Source organism: Lupinus angustifolius, unplaced genomic scaffold (assembly GCF_001865875.1).
Source record: "Lupinus angustifolius cultivar Tanjil unplaced genomic scaffold, LupAngTanjil_v1.0 Scaffold_16_7, whole genome shotgun sequence".
Taxonomy (NCBI): Eukaryota; Viridiplantae; Streptophyta; class Magnoliopsida; order Fabales; family Fabaceae; genus Lupinus; species Lupinus angustifolius.
In genome coordinates this window covers 1-22,112 of record NW_017718857.1, presented here as the reverse complement: position 1 = coordinate 22,112, position 22,112 = coordinate 1, and the positions used below count along the sequence as shown (strand labels likewise).

At 32.3% G+C, this 22,112-nt stretch overlaps 1 protein-coding gene across 1 annotated transcript; it reads right to left on the bottom strand.

The window, feature by feature from the left end:
- Positions 1-431: 431 nt before the first annotated feature.
- On the bottom strand, positions 432-17,131 carry LOC109337951 (probable sugar phosphate/phosphate translocator At3g11320). Its single transcript, XM_019575052.1, has 5 exons — positions 17,103-17,131; positions 4,725-5,204; positions 1,649-1,752; positions 1,306-1,534; positions 432-862 (listed from the first exon to the last, which is right to left on the bottom strand). The coding sequence occupies exons 2-5, from the start codon at positions 5,163-5,165 to the stop codon at positions 716-718; spliced, it is 921 nt and encodes a 306-aa protein (XP_019430597.1). The 5' UTR covers positions 5,166-5,204; positions 17,103-17,131; the 3' UTR covers positions 432-715.
- Between the last annotated feature and the right edge of the window lie 4,981 nt (positions 17,132-22,112).

Genomic DNA, 22,112 nt, shown 5'->3' with positions numbered 1-22,112 from the left:
TTGCCAATGGTGTCTGTAAGTAACATGTCACTTAATTTTCTTTTAATGAACTTTATTTGGTATGAAAATAAAAATGAATATTAAAATAAGAACTTAAACTAGAAAGCAATAACATCTTTATATATTAACTTCTTCCTTACAATTTACAAGGCTTTCAATATTTTTCTTCTTAATATTTACATCTTCATCAAAACCTAGCAATGGTTAATAAAAAACTTTTCTTCATAAGATCTTCACGTGAATTAGGCAGCCCTTTCTACATGTTACCACAATTGTTCTTTTACATGTAGATGATTGGTACAATCTTGTTTACTGAGCTTGAATATCCAGAACTCAAGAAGGACAAGTTGATTTTGTTCTATATATTTTTTGAGTTCGTTTGTTATTACAAAACTTATAATATCTCAGAAACCATACTGAAGGATTGAGAATGAGCAAAAAAAATATGAATTTTATCATTAGTATGTAGTAGTAATAGTGTTTACAGCAGACCACTAAAGATCCAATTTTACAACAGTCTCATTCCTCAAAGAATAAGTAACAAGACATTTCTTCGATTATCCAGCATGAGTAAATCAAAGAAATATCGGTTGGGGCAAAAAATTGAATATTGGAGTCAGAAACTCCTGATTCTGATCAAATATCATGCAAAATAATTTTGCCTAGATGATCTTTGTGACAAGTATGTGCAGGTAAAATATTTTGAAAGTTGGTATCATTTGCTTCTCTTTTTGGCGTCACTGTAAAGTACCACTCCAAATACTGTGAGTAGATAACCCATCATTCCGGTGACTGATACTGGGTTTCTAAATATTAGAATTGAAACCACTACAGCTACAGCCCCTTTAGCATTCCCAAGTACCTGTATGAGTCAACTCTTATATTAGTTAAAATATCCAAATACTTTATTAAAGAAAAATCACTGCAAAGCAAAAGAAAGAAAATATCAAACAGTAGACTAAAAGAAAAATGCATATCTTGCCTAAAAACATGAATTTTAATTAACAGACCTATTAGTCATCCAAATAACACAAGAATTCATAGCAATCTGATCAATGATTTGCATAACTTAAGGTTTCATCATCAATAAAGATCATTTAGCAAATGTGGGCAACATATTTTATGATAGCACAAACTGATATAAACAACTTAAACACTTATCAGCAATAGCAACTAGAATGATTAATGTATGTCAACCACCAAAGTATGATGTTCGAACTACCAATTGATGTTTGTTTGTTGAGTGAAATTAAATTTTGAAAAAACAAGAGGGCCATGAGCCAATTCTGAGTAATGTTGACATACCTGAAGGGTCAGCGCACTGGTATGTTTTGTGACCAAAAAATTGGTGAGGTTGACAAAATATGCAAGTGCTGAATTGAATAGCAGATACCAAATGATCTTGACATCATCTCTAGCAAGAGCCACTGTTATGCCAATTACATTTTTTTCCATAATAAGTGTGGCAGGAAGAAGGAAAAACACAGCCATTGGAGCCATGTAAAGGAGAAGGTTCATAGAATTCAACTTCTCTCTGAGATGCATGAAGTATAATGTTAGTACCCATTTGAGACTATCACTTGAAAACCAAACAGAACATAGATAAATTCATGTTTAATGAATTAATCTGGGTTCTTGAGTTCCTTACCCTTCAGAAGAAAGCAAAATTCCTTGTAGCACTGATTTTAGGGCCCTTGCAGCTGTAGCCGCAATACATATTATGAATCCAAATAAGTGGAAACTCGGTTCACCCTGTGACCAAATAGAGTAATAAGACATATTAGAAGCCAGATAATTTATTGGTTTTTTACCATTCAATATGACTGATTTGAAGAATATATCAGAGAAAAAAGATCTACCACTACTTAAATTGTAAACTAAAAAGTTGGAAGGGTGAAGTGTCTCTCACCAAGAGATGAATTTGAGTAAGTAAAGCATATAAAACCATTCAAAACTTACTCATTAAAAAATGCTCAACAAATTGGTCAATTGACAAAAACTATAAAGTTAACTGAGCGCAATGATGAACAAAACATGTTTCTATTCAAAGGTGATTCATTTCATGAAGGCATCTGAAATCGCATCTTAAACAAACCTAAACAACAACCAAGCCTTAGTCCTATTAGATGAGTTTGGTTACATGAATTGAATGACGTTATAATGTTCTATCATAGATTATGACTATTAACAAAGTATTACTCTCTAGATTAACCTTCATTTGATTTATTCTCCTTATTTAATACATATCTAGGAACATCATATTATGTCTTCTTCAAATCAATAAAAATCATTTGTGTAAGTCCATTTGGTATTTTGGTCTCTTTAGTATCTCTCCATCAACATGCTATAGCAAGTATATAGACGCTTCTTCCCCTCCCTTGCTACCTAGCAATTTGTGTAAGTCATTATACTCTCTATCTCTCACTTTGCTTACCGCTTTACTAGTTGCCTTGTATTTTTTCCAACGTCCAGAATTTTTACAATAGGATCATGCTTTATAACATTCCCTTTTCACCTTCACTTTGTCTTGCATGCTTTTGTCCCCACCAGACTATTTATCCTTTGGTCAAAAACCTCTAGATTCACCTTTGTCTCTTTTACTATCTTCCTAATTCCTATGGTCATCTCATAACATTGTTAACACTTTCTTGTGCCTCCCAAAACCTTTCCTCCAAAGCCTTTTGTTGGAAGCTCCTTCATTCATCACCCTTCAATTTCCCACACTTGATTCTTGAGACTCTATCTTTGTCTTTTCTCTCTCTTCTACACTTAACCCTTACATTTATAAACCAAAACTTTATGTTGGGTCATCAAATTCTCTCCAGAAATGACTTTGCTAAGCAAAATTGTCTATCTGATTTCCTTATAAGAAACAAATCAATTTGAGAACATGTCACCCCACTCTTATACGTGGTAAGATGCTCATCCCACTTCTTAAAACATATGTTGACTATTGTAAAATAAAAAAAACAGAGGAGAAATCTAAAATAGTCTTATCTTCCATATTTGCTTCACATACCCATAAAATCTTCATATCATCTAGTATCCCCTACATGGCCATTAAAATCCCCTCCTAGAAAAACCTTTTCTCCTAAAGGTATTCTCTAGACTATACTTTCCAAATCCTCCCAAAACTTTATCTTGTGATGTTCCTCTAACTCTACCTGAGGGTACTAATCATATTAATGTTATCTTTCGTTGCTACAACCTTTAGACATGATATTATTTCCTATTCTTTAACATTCACCACATCTTTCTTTCATTCTTTATCTACAATTATTTCCATTCTATTTCTAGATCTTGTCTCACTGATGTAATATACTTTAAAACCTAAATCATCTAGTTCTCTTGTATTCTCACCAACCTACTTATTTTGTTAAAGTAGATTAAGTTTCAACTCTTTTATTATTCATACAACTTTTTTTCTTACCTAACCTCTTATGCCTTATTTTTATTTGTATTTCTCTTACTACAACATCATATCTATTATTTTCTCTCCCTACCCAACACCTTTCTACACTATTTTCTGAATGTAGGATAAACATTTTTCATAAAATTTTGAGAGTCAGCAATAGCCTTAAAAGCATATAAATGTATACCACTCTGCACAGTTCGTGAAGTTAAACTTTTAGTCCACATGGGGGAATTCTTTTAGACTTGGGTATTTCTTAGAAGCTATTTTCCAATAAAAGGATACAACTCATACATGCATAATAGCTATTACACGTGTTGATTTCATTTATAAGTTGTTATAAATTATGTCTTTAATTGGAGAAAACACTACAAGTAGTTAAGGGTGGAAACAGGTCATGCCGCCTATCGCCCCTATTACCTGACACCTATAACAGGCTATGTCAGGCCATACTTTTTTTCATGAACATGTCAGATTCGGGATTTCTAAAAAGCCTATTTTATTTAACAGGTCAAGTTTTAGGTGACCTCAATGGCCTATTAAGTCTAAAGATCGGCCTATTTAATTATAAAATATAACAATGTTGAAATTATATTATTTTAATATAAGTAATAATATTATATATATGTAATATTAATATAAAAATATATAATTTAATTATTAGAATTAGATAAGCCTAACTAAAAGTAGGTCTATAAACTTATTTAAATGTAGACATGATAGTCAAGCTAATTTCATGACCATATAGTATAATAGACCTCTAAACAGATTAACAGGTCAGACCAGACTTTTAAACAGGTCAGACTTAGGCTTTGAGATTTATTTTAAACAGACTAACATGTTATTTAGGTTGGATCTGTTTAAGGCAAAATCTGACATGTTTCCACCCTCACAAGTAGCGAAAGATAAATTAGTTTTGTCATTTCTTAAATTGAACTTTAGTTGAAATGATGATTCCTCTTAAAATTGACCACAAACAACAATAATAAATGAGTAATACGTCCCTGTAAATTCTACTCTTATAAAAAACTAATATAAATATTGGTATAGTAGTATAAGGGTCAATTAGAATTTAGAATGACCAAAACATCATAATTCAATTCCTGAAAGCTATATAATTATTGGAGGATCCCGTATTTAAAAGACAGGATGATTAGTTCTTTATTTAAAAGAATAATAATATATTTAGTACTACAAAAACAAAACTGACATATATATCTTCTAAATAAATCATTAATAAACAAATATTAATTTCCATATATATTTAAAAAAAAAAGAGAGCGACAAAAAGTGAGTCATCTATGTTACTTACCCCGCTGGCAATGATGACTCCAGTAACAACAGGAACAAGTGTAAGGTAAGTGAGCCAAGCCTCTCTCTTAAACGTCATAAGATAAGCAAAAACGGCAGTGAAAAAAGGCGTTGTTGCACCAATAGCTTGATTAAACGACACAGGAAGATACCGAAGCGATACGTTCCCAAACACAACAGAGACACAGAAAATAAAGCTGAGAGCAGAGATCTTGAAAAACTGAACCCTCGATCGAATGGTCTGCAAAGGCACGACCTTTAGCCACGCTATTGCAACGTAGCTAAATAGAGAACACGCTATCATGTGGCACATGGTGAGGAAAATTGGATACTTGAAGCCGTAGTTGCTTAGAAGGTACTTGTTTAATAGTAGTACACCAATGTTTGAAGAGTACCACGCTGCTACTAACCCAATTGTGAAGAAACGGGTTGAACCCTTCATTTTGGGAACTGGGTTTTCTTCAATTTGGTTTTCAGGGACCTGTAATTTGGAAAAGGTTGAAGCTTTGGGTTAATGGTTTAAAAGGGGTGTTTGGGTGAAGTGGGATCTGAGCATTGGGGTTAGCTGTGCAAAAAAGAAAAAAGAACACGTTTTTTCGGAGATATTAAGGACTGTGTCGGTGTGGAATAAAGTAAAAAGGTGGTGGTTTTTTTAGGATGATGAGAGAGGAGAAATGTGTGAAATGGTGTGCTATCTCCTCTGTAATAGAGCTAAGGTGAGAGAGGATAGAAGTCTTTAAAGCAATAACAGTATCGGAAGATTTTTTTAGGAGGAGGAGCATTCCTATTTTTGCTGCACTACTGTTAACCTTTTATTTCCTCTCTCTTTTTTTATCCTTTATTAATTAATAAGAAATATTTATATATAATTATTATATTATCAATTATCTATTTAATTTTTTTTGAAGAATCGGTAATGATAGATAATATAGTAATAAGCTAATATTGTATAGAACTTTTATATTATTTGTATATATATTTTTTACTCATTGTCAGATGGGTGTTTCCAATTTCATTTACTAAAAAACTTAAATTATGGTAGGTTAATGATCTTGATTCCAAGAAAAGTTTCACCCGTAGGAAGGTGAGTTTAAATTGATTATGTTAATAAAGTATGTGCGGATGTTTAAATGTGTTGTAAGAATACTATTATTTCGAGAAAATGAAAATTTTATTTAAAAAGAGAAGATGTTTAATGTATTGAGAAGTATTAAATTTAGTTTTTATTGTTGATTTTCTTCTTTTGTATTTCTCAAATATTGTTCTTAAGGTAATTATTAATACAATCCTAAAAAGTAAAATATGCAAGTTTGGTTTAGATACTGTGAAGAAGCATTGTTTTGATGGGCATTTGATATTTTTGTATACATATGGTTATTGATATGCCTAAATATGATCTTAAGGTAATTCAGATGTTTGCTTATAAACACTATTAAACAGTTAGTATAAATACATTTCATCAAAATAAATATCAGTGAAGATACAAGCTAAGTATTGCTATATGAAAAGATGGAAGAATGAAATAAAATATGAGAATAATGTATCTCCTTATATAAGGAGATAACTTATCTCTTATAGCCAATAAAAATGTGATATGTGTGCTATTTTGTTTATTTTTAAAATATTTTTATTGAAAATGATGAAACATGACACATGTCATGATTTCACTGGCAAGAGGATACAACTTATCTCCTTATACAAGGAGATACTCCATTCCCTTATTTTATGTAAAAAGAAAATCAATAATTTAGTAAGCAACAAATCATGGAAAAGAGTCTAATTTGGGAACGTTTTTTATCCATGATCCACCCACGATGTTGGACAACTTGACCGGTGAAGCGTGATTGATGAGTGGTGTGCAATGAAATGGAAGAATATTTATATGGAATCAGTCCAACTTAGGTGTCCAAATTGGACTAATACTTGTATATTACTGCTGAAACAGCACAATCCGCATACAAGGTGAGGCACATGGGAGAGTGAAAATCTTTGTTATCCTACTATTTTATGCAAAAAATATTTAATAATTATAATTTTAACATAAATAATTTTTTCAGTCAATAAAAATTGATAGTAGGTACAAAAAGTGAAACAACATACGTATTCCTGGTGGGAGCCGCCACCAAGCTTGGTATAAACGCAGCCTTGTTTTGTTTTGTACTTCTTTTTTCAAAAGAACCAACATAACTCACAAGGGGTCTGGCCAGGAGGTGCAATTTGTGAGGTAATCTCCTGCTCCTAGGCAGAAAAGGTGGGTCATGAGAAAAAGACCATCCTTGCATTTGTTTGGGTAAGTGTTCAGATTTGCTTTAAATGTATTATCATAAGAAATATTATATTGACTAGTATTCCATGCATCCAAAATAGTGCAATTTTATTGTGTTCCTTAAATGAGTGTTGGATATTATTTTATAACTGTTCCCACTCTATAATAAATTAAGTTATTTTTTTATGTTCACTCCAATGGTATAATTCATTATCTATCCTTAAAAAGGACGCGCAATCTATATAATTAAATCATAATTCATTAAAAATATAAAATTAAATCAACATCCCCTACTAAAAAATATAAAATTAAATCAACATCCCCAACCCTTCTTATGCCTCACTCACTCTCCGTATTGATCTCTATTTCATTCTCAAATTTCTATAAACCATCAATCTCCTACACTCTCAAACTGGGAGCTAATTTAGTGTGTCATTTTGCTCTTTCTTTTTAGTCCCTTGACTTCTCAATCTCATTCATTTTCTTGCCAACTTTAATCTCTCCTTTTGTGTCCCAATTCACTATCAATTTCACTCTATTTCCATTTACCACTACTATGCACCCCAATTCACCTTTTCTCATCATCATGCAGTGCATACATCATCATTGTCAGACATCGTGCTCTCTTATACCTTGATTCTCTCATGCACGTACTGATCCAATATTGTCTGTTAAATCTTCATGTTTCTCGTTACCTTTTATCTCAAGCAACTTTGCTTCTAGCAAGAGAAGATGTTTCCAACAAACTCATTTGCCTTTGGGCTTTCTTTATTTCCTTTTCTTTTTGTTTCTTTTATTTGTTTTGGGCTTTGTTAGCTGAAGCCCAACTCTTTCTATTTCTGTTTAATTAGTTAATGACTTTCTCTTTTTGGTTATTTTAATTAGGTAGTTTAGTTACTTGGCTTCTATAAATAACAAGTGTGAAGCCTTCTCTTTGTAATCAACTTCTCAATAATAAACTCCCATAGGTCATTGAGTTTTGCTCATTCTTCTTCTCTTTTCTTTCATTAAATCACAATCATATTGACATGGTATTAGAGCTTTCAAAGCTCTGATCACCACCTCTCATCCTCTCCTTCTTCTTTCACTTCCCTTCACTATTCTTTTTTCTCTTCTTTAAAGGATGAATAACAACGACTAAGATTGCAACCCCTTCTTTCTTCACTCTAGTGTAAGCCCACCATAATCCTTGTTACTTCTTCTCTAGATGGAACAAATTATCATTCTTGGTCAAAGGCATTCAAACTAGCTCTTGAATCCAATAACTCTACCTCAACCAAAACCAGAAGATCCCTTATAAAGGCCTTGGAGAATATGCAATACAATGGTGCTATCTTGGATACAACACCTAATCAAAGAGTCCATAGCAAAATCGATTATATGGATGGACTCTGCGACAAAAGCTTGGAAATATTTGGAAGAAAGGTTTTCACAAGGAGACATGTTTAGAATGGCAAAGTTGCAAGAATAATTTCATCATCTCAACCAGGATAATCTTTCTGTGTCTAAATTCTTTACTCAATTAAAAACTTTGTGGGAAGAAATAGAAGTATTTAGACCTATTAGAAGTTGTCCATGTCTTGAAACCTGTACACATGGAATCATTCAAGATGTAAAATGATATAGGGAAGAAGATTATGTCATCAGATTCCTAAAATGATTAAATGAGCAATATGCTCATGTTCATTCCCAAATAATGCTCATCCAGCCCATACCTACCATAAGTAAAGCATTATCTATGCTCATACAACAATGGAAACAACAAAACAGTCTCATCCCCACTAATCTTGAACAACAAGGAACTTTCTATCTTTCAACTCCGAATAGGAATATCAATCCAAAAATATCAACTCTGTTAATAATGGTAACTATAGAGCTAGAGGGGGTTTTACCTATAGAGGAAGAGGTGGAAGATCCAGAACAAAGAACCTAAATAGTAAAATTTGTACATTTTGTGAGAGAACTAACCATATTATTGAGACATGTTTTCTTAAACATGGCTATCCTCCTGAATACCTAATCAACAACAAGCCATCTAGAATGGCAAACCACACTGCCTACTTTCCTTTGGATGAAGAAGATGAATCTGCTGCCACCACACAACCAAGCACTCAAATGAATGATCAAAACAAACTATTCATAGAAGAACAAGTAAAAGGAATCTTGGACCTCCTTAACCAATCTAAAGCTCAACAAGATCATGCTACAAATTCAGTGATCAATACAACTATGGCAAATCCAAGTAATTCTTATTCTTAGTGGTTCCTTGATATTAGAGCCACATACCATATCTCTTGCACAATGGGCAGTTTTAATGATTTCCAATCTATGGTACCAATGCTCATTACTCTGCCAAATGGAGACAAGGTCATTACATGTATAACTGGGACAATCCATTTAAATCAGTCTATTACTCTAACTAATGTTTTTTTGTCCTGGAATTTCATGTGAACCTCATATCTGTAAATAAACTGACTAAACACTTAGGCTGCCATTTAATCTTATAGTGTTTGGTTTTACAGAACCATACCAATAGGATGATTGGTTCAGCTAGAATCCAACAAGAACTATATATGTTCAACTATCAACCTGCTACACCAAGTTCTTTTGCTCTTTCTCATTTTTCTAGTAATATTAGTACTAAATCCTTTGGCATTTGCGCCTTGGGAATGTTTCTGATTCTATGATGACACTTTTAAGCAAACAATTTTCTTTCATTCATAATAAAAAGGATGAGCATTTACTACCATGTGATGTATGCCACTTAGCTAGACATAAACAATTACCCTTTTCTAACAGTAACACGAAGAGTACAAGAGCCTTCAAATTACTTCATGTTGACATATGGGGCTCGTACTCAACACCATCCCTTTTTGGCCATAATTACGTTTTAACCTTAGTTGATGATTTCACTAGGTTCACATGGACTCTAATGATGAACTCAAAGGCAGAAACCAGAAACCACTTAATTCATTTTGAGTCTGACATTGAGACTTAATTTAACACCAAACTCCAAAACTTGAGAAGTGATAATGGAGTTGAGTTCTTGATGAATGACTTCCTTGCCTCTAAAGGAATCATACATTAAAGAACATGTGTTGAAAACCCTCAACAAAATGGAGTTATTGAGAGGAAACATCTATACATACTCAATGTAGCTAGAGCCCTTTTCTTCCAAACCCATATATCCCCTACCTTCTAGAATTTCACAATCCAACATGTTGTTCACATAATAAATAGATTACATACTCCCCTCCTTCATAACCTCTCACCATACCAAAAATTGTACAATAGAACAACCTCAATTGACCATTTAAGGATTTTTGGTTGCTTAGCCTACTCCACTACTCTATAAGCTCATAGAACTAAATTCAATCCTAGAAGCAGAAAAACTATTTTTCTTGGCTTCAAAGAGTGCACTAAAGGATATATCCTTTATGACCTCACCTCTCACGATTTTTTTCATTTCAAGGCATGTTCACTTTTATGAATAAATCTTTCCTTTTTATCAAATCCCTGCCTCTGAAACTCAAACCATATGCAAAATAAATCCTACCTTTTTCTCAACATCTCATTCACCCACACTAGATCCTACTATTCACCCTCCTGCTCCCTTACCACCTGAGCCTTTCTTGCCTAACCATATTCCCATAACCTCTCCATCATCAATCACCACTAGACATTATCTTAGAATTAGGAGACCCCCAACCCACTTAAGAGACTATCTCTACAACTTAACTTTCTCTGACCCTCATCCTCTCTCATCCATTGTTAAATACCCCTTATCATTTGTCTTATCCTACACCAATTTTTAAAACCATTACAAACACTTTTGTCTTAATGTCTCCATCAACCAATAATCAAAATCCTATAAACAAGCCTCTTCCATCCCCTGTTGGCAACAAGCTATGCAGCAAGAGCTTCATGCCCTTGACCTTAACCATACTTGGTCCTTAATGCCTCTCTCACCTGATAAATTCTTAATTGGCTGCACATGAGTATACAAAATCAAATATAATTCCAATTGTAACCTTGAGAGATATAAAGTCAGGCTTGTAGACAAAGGCTACACTCAACTAGATGGGGTAGATTTTTTTGAAATTTTTTCCCCTATGTTGAAAATCACCATTGTTAGAGTTGTTATTGTTTTAGCTACTGTCAACTTTTGGTTTTTAGAACAACTTGACATAAATAATGTCTTCCTTCATGGTGATTTGCATGAAGAGGTCTATATGCAGCCACCACCAGGTCTTTTTCCTCCTAACTCTCCCCTTGTTGTCAAATTACACAAATCATTATATGGTCTAAAACAAGCTAGTCGTGAAGGATATACAACCCTTTCCTCTAAGATTTTATCTCTAGGATACACTCATTCTCAAGCTGATCAAGCTTTATTTAGAAAATCCTCTACCAATTCTTTTACTGCCATTCTCATTTATGTGGATGACTTTATCCTTGCAGGCAACAATATCATTGAAATAAATCATGTCAAGCATGTTCTGGACCAATCCTACAAAATTAAGGACCTAGGTTCCCTAAGATTCTTCCTAGGCCTCAAAATTGCTAGATCAAAATTGGGTGTTCACCTAAACCAAAGGAAATACACCATATCCCTCCTAGAAGGTTCAGGTTGCTTGGTTGCTAAACCCATTAAAACCCCTTTTGATTCATCCACCACGTTACAAGTCAACCAAGGAAAACCCTTAGTTGACCCTTCTTCTTATAGGCGCCTTATAGGAAGACTTATCGACCTAACTATATCTAGACTTGGCATAGTTTATTCGGTTCAACTATTAAGCCTTTTTATGCCCAAACCTCTAGACTCCCATTATAAAGCCGCCATAAGGGTTTTTCATTACCTTACAACTTCCCCTGTGCATGGCCTTTTATTTTTAGCCAATTCATCTCTAACTCTTAAAGCTTTTGCAGTTTCAGATTGGGCATCATGTTTGGATTCTAGAAAATCAATTACAGGTTTCTGCATCTTCCTTAGTTCCTCTATCATTTCTTGGAAAACCAAAAAACAAAACACAATATGCAGATCTTCAATAGAGGCAAAATATAGAGCTTTAGGAAGCTTAGTGTGTGAACTTCAATGGTTGCAATATTTATTCAATGATCTTTAAATTCCATCATGATCTCCCACCTCAGTTTACTGTGACAACTGCTCTATAATATATTTGGCTCACAACTCCATCTTCCACGAGAGCATAAAGCACATAAAATCGATTGTCACATCATTAGATAAAAGATTCAGAAAGGATTACTGCATCTTCTTCCATTTCTTCTATAGACCAACTAGCAGACATGTTCACCAAACCTCTGCCACCAAAACTATTCCATTCTTCCATTATCAAGTTGGGACTCTACAACCTCCATAGTCCAACTTTAGCGAGGGGGTGTGTTAAATCTATATGTTTCTCATTACCTTTCATCTCAAGAAACCTTGCTTCTAGCAAGAGAAGATGTTTCCAACAAGCTCCTTTGCCTTTAGGCATTATTTATTTCCTTTTCTTTTATTTGTTTTGGGCTTGGTTAGCTAAAGCTTGAATCTTTCTCTTTCTGTTTAATTAGTTAATGTCTTTCTTTTGGTTATTTCAATTAGGTAGTTTAGTTACTTGGTTACTATAAATAGAAATTGAAGCCTTCTCTTTGTAATCAACTTCTCAATAATAAATTCTCATAGGTCATTCAAATTTATTCATTCTTCTCCTCTTCCATTAAATCACGATACCGTTGACATTTAAGAGAAAGTAACTCATTTTCTTTCTATTTTTAATTTCTTAGCTTAAAGAGTAATATGTTTAGTTTAGTTTGTAAAATTTATGAGTGAGTTATATAAATATTTCTAAACTAGAAGAAAATAAATACATTGGAGTGTATGGTTTTCATTGCATGTATTGATCTTTTGAGATATTATTTTCTCCTCTCTTCAATTTTGTTGATTATATTAATGCTCCATGGACGATGCTTTAATTACAAAATCATTCTCTAATTAGGGACAAAATTGTATCATTTCCAATGGCAATAGTTTTTAGAAATGATTTGTAAGAAATAGTGAATAAGTGATGGAGAAGAAATAGAGATGCTCTTAGGGAGTGCCACAAGCCAACGCATATGACCCACAATTAATTATGACCCAAGATATTTTACTTGTATAAGTAATCTTATATTCAAATTTCTTAGAAAAATACTCTCTCATGGGATGAGTTATATCTTAATTTTATATTTTAAAACTAATTGTATTATCAATTATTATTACTTTATATGTAAAAAAATTCAATATTCTGGTTATAGTAATCATAATATTATATTATTATATAGTTGATGAATAGTTAAAATAAGAGTCTTGTGTCAGATGAGCAAGGTATGAGACCATTTAAGGCTTATTAAAAAGTTAGACAAAATAATATCTAAGACTAAAGTCCCCAATAACTAATAATAGTCATGTTTGAAAATAAAATGTATCCTATGACCTCATGATTTGTATTAATTGTTTTTTCCAAATTTTATTATGAAATTATTATATAATTAGATTGTATTGATAAACAATCAGTTTCCATTTTTATTTCGCCCTCTCAATTCTTTTTTACCTTCAATTTTGTTCTGACTTAGGCATATAATTTCCACATATTTAATTTTTTTTCTAGATTAGGAGTCCTAAACTTTTTCCGCACCAGAGCTATAAACAGTTAAGATCAACTTTAGGAGGAGAGACCAAGACTATATATTAGACTAAATTCTTTGTCATACTTGGACCAAGTAAAATCATTTTATGTGCATTGGGTCAATTGTATTGGGTTGATATTATGATATATATGAGATGTATCAAGTGAGAATGATCAACTAATATGAGAATGAAAATAATATTTCCCATCCCTCATATTATAATCAATGACTAATATTAGAAGCTTTTTTAAAACACTCACGTGACATCTTTGTTGTTTCCCCAAATCTTTTAGACATTCATTCTTCCTTCATCAAGTTTGCACTATTCTTTTTTCTTCCCATTTTCTCCTCGTCTAGTATCGCACCTCTTTAGTTTTGGTTATTGTGATGCAAAGACGTGTCTTCCACAACGTATCCCACCATACATCGTTACTTCCCGACATCATAACCTTTGTGCCACATGTCTGTTTTTCATATTGGTAACTCACGCTCACACCAAAATGACCAAAAGAGATAATGTATTTTCTTTGTTTCTGATAGTTATCAATTTTCCACCATGTGAAAGTAAAATGTATTCTTATTTTTATCTTTGAACACATGACTAATTTTTTGTATGTATTAATTAAAAAAGCTGGTCTCTGATGAATTGGTGTACTAGAACTTGTAATCTTATTCTTTAATAATATATTGGTAAATGTTCAATGCTCCTACGGGCCACGAGATGTAGATACAATTGAGCGAACTTCATTAAAAGATTATCTTTTCTTCTTCTTTTTTATTTATTTTCTATAATTTATTTGACTGTTTATTGTCATTGCTATATTACAATAGCGTTTGCTGCTTAACAATTAGCATAAAAAATAATTAGTAGATGACTCTTAATCCAGGCACCATATTCATGATGGAGAAATTCGATGGAACTTATAACTTTGAATTGTAGCATAGATGGGTGAAGGGCATGTTGGATGGAAAATTTATGTCAAATGTAATACATGAGAATAAACAAACTGATACAGACCTACTTGATTGTGATGAGTTGAAAGAGAAGGTCGTAGGAACCACGTGACTCTGTTTTGAATGAGTAGGCGCCTGATTCATGACGGAGAAATTCGATGGAACTTATAACTTTGAATTGTAGCATAAATGGGTGAAGGACATGTTGGATGGAAAATGTATGTCAAATGCAATACATGAGAATAAACCAACTAATACAGATGTACTTGGTTGTGATGAGTTGAAGGAGAAGGTCGTAGGAACCACCCGACTTTGATTTGATAGACAACGTGATGTATTATGTCAGAAATATAACATCCCTATCATAAGTATATAAAAAACTAAAGAAGTAGTACATGTCTAAGTCTCTTACGAATAAGTTGTATTCAAAATAGAGATTCTATGGCATGAAAATGCTGGAGGATTTTTATTTGCAACAATAATGACAAGGATAACAACTCTTATGATCACTTTGGTAACAAAACAATATTTTTTTAGTGTAACTTTTTGTTTCCAATGAATACTTTGGTAACAATTATTACCTATGGAAAAAGCACAATTAATCTGGATGAGATCATGATTGCACTTTTATCGCATAGTTAAAGGAAACAAAACGTAGAGGAAATGTCTTAAGAGGCAACCTGTTTGTGAAGGGGAGTCAAGGAGGTGAAAGGATAAGAGGCGGGGCAAGTTATGCAAAAAAGGGAACAAACAAAATCACAAAGTAGACAAATAACACAATTATTTAGGTTCAAGTAAATTGGGCCTAAAAAAATAGTATCCAAGTGCTGGATATAGTTGGACATGTGGAAAGGTGGAGCAATAGGCTTTGGGATAGGTTTTGACAATGTATTCGACATTGTGGGAGAGGATGATCTTCACTAAAAAAGAAGTTGTGAATCTTTGTGGCGTTTACATGATATCATGGAGAGTAATGTTAATTGACAGTGGACACGCAAGAGCATATAGGTATTAGTAGAGTGTATGACAGATGATATTGACATAGATGTAGGGTGTAACACTCGTTGAAATTTGCTTGGATTCAAGGTGTGTAACATTGTCGCTAGTTGACATAAATGCATGTTTTAACATTAACATTATTTTGTATGAAAGGTACAATACGAGCCACATTGGTATAGATGCATAGTGTGACACAAACATTTGCTTGTATGGAGGTATCAGTATGAGCATGGATTGATGTTGACACATGTTCTATGATGTGAGTATGCTCCTTAAGGTGGATAAGATAGTTCCTTAAACTATGATTATCAGTATAGACAACGATGGTAGTTATGGAGAATTTCCAATGAAGCTTTATTGTTCAACTTTGTTCACCCATGCAAGTAGTGATTATTGGCAGGTACCCAACAAGTTTTTAAGTTTGATGATATATTTATATATTTTAAAATAATTAAAATTAATAAAAAAAATATTACATGAATAATAACTTATGTATATCATAAATTTTTATTGTATTTCAATCACTAAAAACATTATAGAATAACAATAAATAGATTTTATATAATATCAAAGGAATAAAAAATTATAATATATAAAATATTTAATTAAAAATTATAAATATATGAATATATGTGAGACGTGCATTATGATACCCATTCTCACACATAAGCTACTATTATGAGTATATGTTACATGTATTTTGGATACTCACATGTGCATGTATTTTGTCATCCCTAATATAGAGGTTCCATAGTGTCAAGTATTTCTTAGTGATAGAGAATTAGGCGGTTTGTTCTATTGGACGACAATACTAGTTTGGAGAAGTTGTACTATAAGTTTGAATAGTTAGACTTTGTATTAACAACATCAATAATACTCAAAAAAGTTTACAATAAAGAGGGAATATACTCTTATATGGAGTAAAGTCCATTAGAAGAAGTATTTAGAAAATTTAAAAGTTACCTATAATTGTTTAATGCATTAATAAAGGCAACATAACTTTTTATTTGATTAATTGAACCTTTCTCTCTTTGAAAAAAGTAAATGCTAATTGTGCTTTAAAAGATATTAACAGCTAACTTTAAAGTTGATCTAACTAATTTGTAAGTTCATATACTATTTGATGAAAATAGGTTAGATTGTCTATTAAAGGTCTATTATCTGACTTATAATAAGCTAGGTCAAACTAGATTTTTTTCGTAAATAAGCTAGACTCAGACTTTTTGAAAAGCATATTTAGTTTAATAGATCAGATTTTATGTCGTCCAAAAGACATAAGCCTAACATACCGACCTATTTAATTATACTATGTAACAATGTTCATATTATACAATTTTAATATAAGTATTATTATTATATATGTAATTTTAATATAAAATATATACAAAAATATAATTTAATTGTTAGGGTTAGAATATAGATAAATAAATATTTACTTTTTTTTTTAGCAAAACAAAATAACAGGGCAATGATATGAACAAAATTCCAAACCTTTTCAAGGCTCCAGTCATGAGGGAGAGAGATAGAGGCTTCTTCAGATACCTTAACCACAACACTTCTATATGATGAAGTTGTGCCATCAAACCACGGAATCCTTTCAACCCTCTTGAAAGGATTGAGGGTAAGTACACTTTATATGTTGCTTGCTTAATAAGAAATTACATGTGTGAAACAAAGGAAAAGAATAAAGTATAGAAAGAAACGAGTGGAATAAGAAATTACATGCCAGATATAGCTACGATAGTTGCTGGGGAATAAACTTAATTGAAGCCATTGATGAAAAAGAAGTCCCCACAGAGGAGAGAGAGAGAGAAAGAAAGTGAGAGATCAAGGGTGAGAACAAGGAAATAAATATGGCCTCTGAACTGGTAGCAGCTACAACTCCAGAAAAATGAGTGTCCAAAAGATTGAAGACTTATAAATGAGATGTTATTTTTAGAATTATATAGAAAATGACTACTTATAAAATTACATATAATATAATGTAGATAGTAGAGTTTTCTTCGTACAACTAAGTATTTTTTAATCTTTTGGATAAGAAACTAATTTTTTGTGTGTGTATGACTCCCTTCCAACAAACATTGTTCACAAGAATCAAATTATTGATCTTTTTGGTCATTATGGAAATGTTGGTGGACCTTATATTACTAGATCAATACTTTGTTGATATAATATAAAGTAGAGTTTAATATTATTGTACTTTTTGTGCTATTTTTTTAATATAATTATTACATTTATTTAAGAATATATTATAATTAGCATATAAATGATTGTATAATGGTATAATGTAATAATAATGTAAAAAATCACACCCTAATTGTAAATATTTTCCAAGGAAATTGGTTTACTTTTAAAATTAAGTGATAGATATATTAGATTAGTAAAATTGTGGGCCAAAATTTAGTACCTTATTTGAGAATGAGACTTTTCACAAAATCCACTTGTTCGAATAAATTTGGTTTAGGAAAGCAGAAGGAGATTATTTAGATAATGAGAAGAAAAAAAATATGTATCTCAATTTTATATATTATTACTATATTATTTGACATTTATTTTTAATTATTATTGACTAATAAAAAATAATATAAATAAATAGTTAATAATATATTAAATGTATATAAATATTTATACTAATAATATATAAATATACAAAAAATAACTAATAATAGTGACAAAAAGGTGACGTGACATCCCCAAATGAGCATCTTGGCAAGATGGATATTCGAATGTTGTAATTCAACTAAAATAATTAAATAACTTGTTGCATCAGTTTACTGGTTAGCCGTCTGATATTTGAATAATTTTTTTCTTGGGAGATATTTGTCTAATTAATTAACTAACAAATAATTTAGTTCCTGGAAATATATTAAACTAGCTTTCAGCCATGGACGTGCTTTTAACTTTAAAAATATTAAAAAGTCATATGTGGATAATTTTGATATATTATGATAAAGATAATTTATATGAAATTAATGATATAGTTTTTATATTATAATTATAGTGCGTACAGGCATTTCGTGCCTGCCGGTTAATATTGCATGGTAATATGTATTTAATTTTTATATATTTCATCTTTTATAATTAAAATATATTTGTTGTATTCAGTGTACTTTATATTATATTTTTTGTGTGTTTATGATAAGTTTAGTTTAAGGTGAGAGATGTGGTTAATTAATGTGTTGGTGGTAGTTAATTAGGATTATATGATTTTTTTGTAAAAATTAAATAATGTGAGGGGCAAAATAGGAAGTAGAAATTACGCCATGGTGAAAGTTACACCATGTTTTGGCTTTATATATAGTATAGATATAGATATCTCTTCACACTTAAAAAATGTTAAAATCAATAAAAATCGTTGATTGTGCTATTACCTCGCCATACTATAAATAAAATCATTGTTGTATGTATATTTGCATATCATGTTATATTCCTTAGTTTGTACACTTTACTTATAACTATTTATTTGTATGTGTGAAAATTAGTTATTTAATTTCTACATACCTAAATCTATGCGTGTCAATTTTAATCTATTTAATAATAAAAAATAAAATCTGTTTTATTTTTGTTTTCAATATATTCTAAAGAGAAATTAATGCATTAAGACATGTTACCCGATGTGTCTAAAAGGCAACCATTTTGAAATAGAAGCATGACAATTGACATAGCTTGGTTTTAAAAAAAAATTGTGACTGAAGGAAAATCATTGGAAAAACTTTGTCGTTTGAGCAATTACTATTTATTTACATTTGTGAAAGTTACATATTTAATTTTAGCATTCTTAAATTTATGTATTGCCATTTTCAATTTATGTAATAAAATATAAATCATATTTTTTATTTTTTATTTTAGAAATTAATGAATCTTGACATGTCCAAAAGGCCATTTTGAAATATAAGCATGGGAGAGGATGACTTTCCTAGGGATGGCAAAAAAACCCGTACCCATGGGTACCTGCGGGTAAAACCCGTACGGGCACGGGTACGAGTCACAAACCCACCTGCGGGTATTATAAACGGGTTTTTAAAAATACCCGTAGTACATACGGACGGGTACCCGTTATTTATATAATTAATATATTATATTTAATTAAAATAAAAAATACATTATTCTAACATTTATTACACTATGTATATTTTTTCCTTTTACTTTGTTTACATATTTTATTGAGTTTGGTGGTGAAACACCCTACAAATATTATTACATGTGTAGAAACACACATGTTTTACAAAGAAAATATATATTTTTTGTTAAAAAATGAGAACAAAAAATCACACAAATGGAAACCACCAATAAATTTAGCATTGGTGCCAAATATTCAATCAAAAGGTATAAAAATAATTAAGTTTCATCTTATTTGAAACACAATAGAAGTAAAAATTTAAAAATTTATTTATAATGGAGGAAACCCGCGGGTACCCATTGTACCCGCAGGTACCCAGAAATACCCGCTCACGGGTACCCGTACGGGCAGGTATGGGTATTACTCTTCTATTTTGAAACGGGTAGCGGGTGTTAAATGTATTTTAGTTATTAGTAAAGGGTAGTCTTGTCTTTTTTGTATTTTCCTAACTTCCTATGTATTGGCCCTTTGGCCTTATCTCTATTATAATTCCATATTGCATTTCTCCTCTCCCTTCTCTCTTCTTCTTCTTCTTCTCATCTCCCTTCTCTCTTCCTATGTAGCTGATCTAACATGGTATCAAGAGCAAGGCTTGCTAAGGCTACAGCTTTCGCGGATCCAACTTTTCTTCTTCTTTGCAGTGGTAGATCAGCCTCCGCAGTTCGCAGATCGGAGATCTCAATTTCATATTCGCAGTTCAGATTCGCAGTTTTCGCTGAGCGAATTTGTTAGGTTTTCTGTTCCCTATTTCGATTTCCCTGCTGTTGTGCTTGTTAGTTATGGCAACTGAAAGAGATGATTCTTTGCTATCCATTAGTGTGCAACTAAATGGATCTTCCAATTATGCATATTGGAGTTATGTGATGAGAAATTTTCTGATTGGTAAACGAATGTGGGGATATGTTTCTGGAACTTTTGTTAAACCTACAAATAGTGCTACTGAAAATTATGCAAAGGAGTTAGAAACTTGGGAAGTGAACAACTCGAAAATTATTACTTGGATTAATAATTCTGTTTCGCAATCTATTGGTGTTCAACTTGCAAAATATGATTCAGCATCTCAGGTTTGGGAGCACCTTAAACGATTGTATGTGCAGTCCAATTTTGCAAAACAATATCAGTTAGAGATTGATATTCGAGCTCTCCAACAACATAGCATGAGCATCCAAGAGTTTTATTCTGCTATGACTAATCTTTGGGACCAATTGGCACTCACTGAATCTGCAGAATTGCAAGCATTCACACCGTACACTGATCGCTGGGAACAACAGCGTTTAGTACATTTTTTGATGGCTCTTCGGAATGATTTTGAAGGCCTACGTGGTTCCATTTTGCATCGCACTCCTCTGCCATCTGTTGACTCTGTTGTTAATGAACTTTTAGCTGAAGAAGTTCGTTTGAAGTCCCACTCTGAAAAGGGAATTGTTGACAACGGGATTCTGCCAAGCCCCTCTGTATTTGCTGCTCCTGTTGTGACGGGAAAATCTCAAGGCAGAGTCAATTATGATGAATGTAGCTTCTATAAGGAAAAGGGTCATTGGAAGGATCAATGTCCAAAATTATTGACGAAGGAGCAACCTTATCAACCACCTCAGTCGAAATACAGGAACTTTCAGCACACATCTCAATCTTCCAATGTTGCTGCTGCTACTGCTGTTTCTCCATCTGCCACCCCTGGGATGGTTCACTCTGGGTCTAACATGTCTGACCTGGTAGAACAATTTCAGAAGTTTCTTGCATCTCAGCCCAATGCTATGTCAGTCTCTCCTAATGTAGGTCTGTCTTCTGCTGGCTCATCAGGTATATCATCCTCCATATGGATCCTTGACTCTGGAGCGTCCCATCATATGTCATCTGACTTTAAATCTTTTACATCTGTACATAAGTCGTCCTGTGTATCTGTTATGACTGCTGATGGAACTCCTATGTTATTGGAAGGAGTTGGTTCTGTTTCTACACCTAAACTATCTCTCTAATGTTTATTATATACCTAACCTCACTTTAAGTCTGGTTTCTGTTAGTCAACTGTGTGATTCTGGTTTCTCAATCTTATTTTCTTCAACTCATTGTTATGTGCAGGATCCTCAATCAAAGAGGCTGATTGGGACAGGCCATAGACAGGGGGGGCTTTATATTTTGGATGAACTGAAGCTTCCACATGTTGCAGCTCCTACTGTTGATTTATCATCTTTTCGTTTGAATTTGTCTTCTTCTAAGTTTTATTTATGACATTCTCGTCTGGGTCATGTATCTTCTCCTCTTTTGAAATACTTAGCATCAACGGGAGTCTTAGGATCATTATAACCAAATGATATTTCTGCCTGTTGTGGTTGTAAACTTGCCAAGTTTTCTGCTTTACCTTTTCCTAAGAGTGTTTCAAT